At 37.1% G+C, this 5,746-nt stretch overlaps 1 protein-coding gene across 1 annotated transcript; it reads right to left on the reverse strand.

The window, feature by feature from the left end:
* Positions 1-3,530: 3,530 nt before the first annotated feature.
* Positions 3,531-4,518, reverse strand: LOC308367904 (GTPase IMAP family member 4-like; the record flags this gene model as incomplete). The annotated part of the gene is made up of 2 exons (XM_080841906.1): positions 3,531-4,403; positions 4,513-4,518. 2 exons carry the CDS (start codon positions 4,516-4,518, stop codon positions 3,531-3,533), a joined length of 879 nt encoding a protein of 292 aa, XP_080698032.1.
* Positions 4,519-5,746: the final 1,228 nt, after the last annotated feature.

The raw sequence follows: 5,746 nt of genomic DNA on the forward strand, positions 1-5,746 counted from the left end.
CCTCACATCAGCAGGAGATGAAGGCACTGTGAAAACAAAGAGTAAGCCAAATATGCACTGACAACAGTTTTACAAACATGTGTTGCACCATTACTTGGTTCTTTTAAAAATATGTTTTGACTTTGACTTAAATCCCTTTTTTAACTGCCATTGAATTTGATCACTGTGTATTTGTCTGTTTCAATAATGCATATGTATTATGAGTATTATTATAATTGTTATTATTTTTATTATTAGTAGTAGTATTATTATAAATAGCATATTATGATTGCATATTATGAAATAATGTGTATTATTATTATAAGTAGTAGTAGTAGTATTTTAAATAGCATATTATGTTTGCATACTATGCAATAATGTGTATTATTATTATTATTATCGTTATTATTATTAATATTAATATTATTATTATTATTATTATTATTATCCTCTGTGTGTGTGGCTATGTTAAGGCCAACATAGGCTGTGTTTAATCTGTGTGATTACGGTGCCAAGTTAGAGGAGGACAATGGTTAGTAATGCATGCAAACAAGTATCTCTACCATATGATTATTGGAAATGTAATACTGGCCATAGTATTCATTGGCTTGCTTTTCATTCTGTTCTTGAGTAAGTACAGGATCTGTAAAAAAAATTATATGGCTATGGTAACTGGGCAAAGAGCAAAGTTTAACTTTAAAATTAAATTATTTAGCAGACGCTTTCATCCAAAGCGACTTACAAGGATGTATACACATTTTTTCTTTTACATTTACACTGATGGCACACCAGGAGCAATTAGGGGATCAGTGTCTTGCTCAAGGACACTTCGACAGGGAAGTGAACTAGCAACCTTCTGATTACTAAACGACTCTCTCCCTCCTGTACAACTGCCACCCACATTGCATAATTAGAGTTTTGTCTCCGTGTGAGTGGCTATGTTAAGGCCAGCATAGGCTGTGTGCAATCTGTGTCATCACAGTGCCAAGCTAAAGGAGGAAAAAATGGCAAGTAACGCATGGAATACCCTATGTCTTTGTTTAGTATAACTAACATTATCTATTGTATGGTGTGGCTTAAGCCCCGAATGTTTTCTGAAAAGTCCTGAGTCTTGTTTTAGGTGTCTCTGAGTGATGACAGCAAATTATTTCATCCTTGCAACAAGTCTCTCTTACTTCTGCCTCTGGCTGAAATATGAAAACTAGAACAAGACTTAGCATGCTTCCCACTGTTCAAATAAGATGAATTATTCTGTAACTTCCTTCCTGACCATTTTTCATAGTTTGGCCCTTTAAACTCGTACTCTTTAAACACTTTCTTCTACACTTTCAGCTATCTGGCTTTGTGTCTGTAGAAGACGAAGGGTTATATATCTTTACGGCACTGCTTGCCGTTTGCTCATTATATCTGCTAATTATGTCATGTTATACAGGCAAGACCCTTTGGATAAAAGACGCTATCATATGATTACTGTAAATTTACACTTACCATAGTATTCATTGTCTAGCTTCTCATATTTCACTCCAGTAAATAGAGGAACTGTAAAGAGAAATCATAGCTTAATGTAAAGATATTATAAAACGTTGATGAATTGTGATTTTAAAAATTGTATATAGTCAAGTTATATCACCCTCCATTAACTTTATATACATTCTTATAACCGAAATTAAATCAGTTAAAGGTAAATAACTTGTGTCCTGACATTGTATGTGAGGTTTTAGCATAAAATCTTATACAACTCTTTAAGCCTTCAGTTCATGTAGACGGTGGTTTGAGTTCAGGAGATGTGCAAAGTATCTACGCCTCAATGGCCACACCTTTCCTTGAACTGCATCAACCAATCAACACACATTTTCAGTTTAATCTGTTGTGATCTTTCATCTTGTTTCGATTCCCTTTATTTTTGTCTCCATGACCTTCCTCAGAGTGATCTTTAGAGGATGTGTGTTCCATTGTTGTAGTCAACATTTGATATGGGAAAATGGGCAGGCGTGAAGAACAAAGTCACCTTTACCCCCATAGGGTGTTAGGCTCTATTGGACCCAACTTCAGTGTTTAATAAAATAAACGCTTAGATTATACATGTGGTGTTTGTGTCTGTGGTAGTATACTGTATGTGTAAAATAGAAATAGGCACAGATGACTTTTGTAGTGTTTGAACCCACACAGGCACATGAACACAGTTGCAATAATGTGATACAGTATTTCAAGCTTGATAATCTACCCTCTCCCTCACTTAGCCAGCATGCTAATTGAAATGACACAAGAGAGAGAGAGAGAGAGAGAGAAAGAGCGATAGAGAGAGAGAGAGAGAGAGAGAGAGAGAGAGAGAGAGAGAGAGAGAGAGAGAGAGAGAGGACAATGAGACCATTCATGTTTTAACAGAGAAGGACAAGGTGAGGGAGAGATCCTTGGTTTCCTGTGATGCATCTCACCCCTGCAGCATCCAGGACCCTGGGCACCAGCAGATCTTCCACTGGGTCTCACTCCACACCACTTGGGGGTGATCTCTTACATAAGATGTAAGAGTGCTGACTCAGGGCTGATATGGGGAGAGCTTCATAGTGACTCACAGTGACGCAAACAGACATTTTAAATTCATGTCTTAGCCTCACCCACACCCCCACACCCCCACCCCCACCCCCACCCACACACACAAACACACACACACACACACACACACACACACACACACACACACACACACACACACACCCCACTTTTTCACCATTCTGGTTACAAGGTATCCTAATGTACATACATCAGATTCATCACTGATTCATTATTATATTAATTTGTTTATCGTATGTGCTGCATACTTTGCTGAATTCGTTCTTCATTTCCAAATTATTTACAAAACAAGTCATTGAATTATTATGACCCGACACTTTTGGCTTTGTACTTGATTACCATGGTGCCATAGTGCCACAGTGCCATCCTAACCTTTCTGTATATAGGCATCAAGGTCCTGTTGAAGGGATTTTAGTTCACTCATTTTGATATGTGTGGCACAGTGATCTATAAATAAACAAACAAAAAACAAGTAAAGAAAGAAAGAAGAAAAAATAATAAAAAAAGAAATGGCAGATGTGTAAGGGTGCTGCAGGTCACTGCATGTGCGTGTGTGTGAAGAAAGGTGGCTTTTAGACTGGTCCACTGCAGGCAGCTTTTTAGTGGATGGTGACTGATTGAGTAACTATCCAGTCACTTCAAATTCCCTTTCAGTGGCCAGTAGGATCCCAAACGGAGCAATGTCAGACCATATAGTGATCATGTTAAGTCACAGAAGGTAAGGCCTTAACAAACTAGGTTGGTTTTTATGTAACTTCCCCCCAAAATAGCAACTTCACACAAAAATTCATAGTATTTATTAATGTCTGACAGAGGATGCTTTCATGAAACATTTATTTTTCTTGTATGGAAATATGAAACACAATGTTGAATACACAGTCTTTTGTATAGGAACTTAACATCAGCTGAAAAAATGCGAATTTCTTTTCAAAACATAAAAAAAAAATCTCACAGTTTCTTGAAATAATTCTTTATAGATATTACTTGTTTTTTTTCTGATCATCTTGTTTCTCATATTTTGAGTTTTGTAATTCAACAAGTCCAGCAGTTACTCCTACTGCTGTAGCGTAGAGCCCTGCTCCCATTAACAATCCTGGGAGGAGCAGGAGACTTGTGACTCCAAATACGACTCCTCCAGCTGTTACTGCTGCCACTCCTAAACCTGAAACCGCCCCTATTGCTCCATATCTAATCATCTCGTCTCTCTTTTTCTTGTCATCTTCAGCCTTCTCTTTCATCCTGGCAACTTCAATCTGTTTCTGGGCTCTCTCGTACATCCCATTGGTATAGTACTCTCTTCCTCTTACTCTGTTGATCTCCACCATGTCTTCAATTTTCTGCAGCAGTTCAGTGACCTGATGTGGATTTCCACCTTTATTGTTAAAGCCATGAAATCTTCCTTCACACTCACTAATGAGGTTCTGGAGATCATCACTTTCACCAACATATTGCTCTAAGGGCATATGTTTGAGCTCATCAGTGTGGGTGAAGAGTACTATTGTGTAATGCAAAGCTTCCTTCCCAAAATTATCACAGATCCACTTCACTGCATCCTTCTCTTCTCTGCTGTATCTAACCCCAAGGCTGATCACTAGCAGGAACACATGGGGTCCAGGAACTGTCATGTCAATACAGCTTTTCAACTCATGCTTCAAAGCTTCATCACCTACATCTGTGTCATACACACCCGGTGTGTCAGTTACTGAGATGGTCTTCTCCCCTGACATGAGCACATCTATCTTACACTTTTTCGTCACAGATTTAGGTGACACCCTAGATTCAAAGCCTTTTCTTCCCAGGATGGTGTTTCCTGATGCACTCTTCCCTGATCCAGTTTTCCCCACCAGCACAATCTTCAGGTCAGCAGGAGATAAAGTCACTGTGAAAGCAAAGAGTTTTAGTATGCAGTGCTTTTGGAAACATCTAACAACTGTTTAACAAACATTTGTTGTACCATTGTACATCCATTGTTCTTATATATTTTTTAAATCCTTACTGCTAGTGAATTTGACCACTTTCTGTTTGTCTGTTGCAGTAATGCGCATTATAATTGCGAATTACGCAGTTATGTGTATTATTATTATTATTATCATTTTATTATAATTAGTATTATTATTGTGATTATTTTTATTATTATTATTATTATTATTGCTGTGATTACTCAAGTGCCCAGCATTGCATAAAACAAGCCATCATTAATCTCAATATTCCAATCCTGTGGATAAATTTAAATGTATTAGTCCACTCAGAATATTAAAATCTGGAAATGTCTGACCCATAGATAACACACACACTTCAATCAGTTTGTATAACGTGACTCTGATCCCCATGCTCCAGTGTTTCCTTGGTTTCATTCGTGTCCTAGTTTTCCGTACGTTTTGGCCTTTTTAGTTACAGTATTTCTCTGTTCCTAAAACACATTTTTTCAAAGCATGCCTCGGTTTCTCTTAGCTCTAAACACAAATCCCAAAACCACTGACACAAAATGCAAAACCCTTTATATCTCTTGCAAAATGACACTTTGGTTTCAAAACACTATTATATCACCTCAAAAGGGCATTTTGTTTTCAAACAACAAACACAGACCATTATTTGAGTAGACATTCTAAGCATTGATTGAACACTGATGTGCTCAATGGAAAACACTACTATGAAATGGGAAAACACTAGTATGAAGGCCTTATCAGGAGTATTATGCATTTTCATCTCCAGTGTTACTGTACGCTTTCTTCTGTTGTAAAATATTGTAACTGTATAATGTTTTAACTCAAAAATGAAAGAAAAATGCAAAATAATAAAAGGACAAAAAAACTAGACTGCATCCTGTTCTTGCTCAAGACAATATCGACAATTGTTGTGTTGTGAAACATCTGAAAATACAGTTTGATTTGAACATTTGATTGGATTACAATACAGTACAGTAATGTTTCTGTGCTGATAGGACGTAATCAGTTGTGGAAACGTATATGACTTACTTGCACATAGTCATATCATACTGTAATTGTTTGACTCTATCAGAGTTTCTGTCAAAAGGCACCCTGTACACCTGCTTCATTCTCGAGATGTTCTGCCTTAGAACATGGTCCACTGTGGCTAGGCTCTTTGTATTGATGTTTAGGAATATGTCTTGGTCATCAATGGTTGCACTTTGTATTTGTTTACGTATACTGTAATTTTACAAATACAGTACAATGTA

This window comes from Sprattus sprattus, assembly GCF_963457725.1.
Source record: "Sprattus sprattus genome assembly, chromosome: 1".
Taxonomy (NCBI): Eukaryota; Metazoa; Chordata; class Actinopteri; order Clupeiformes; family Clupeidae; genus Sprattus; species Sprattus sprattus.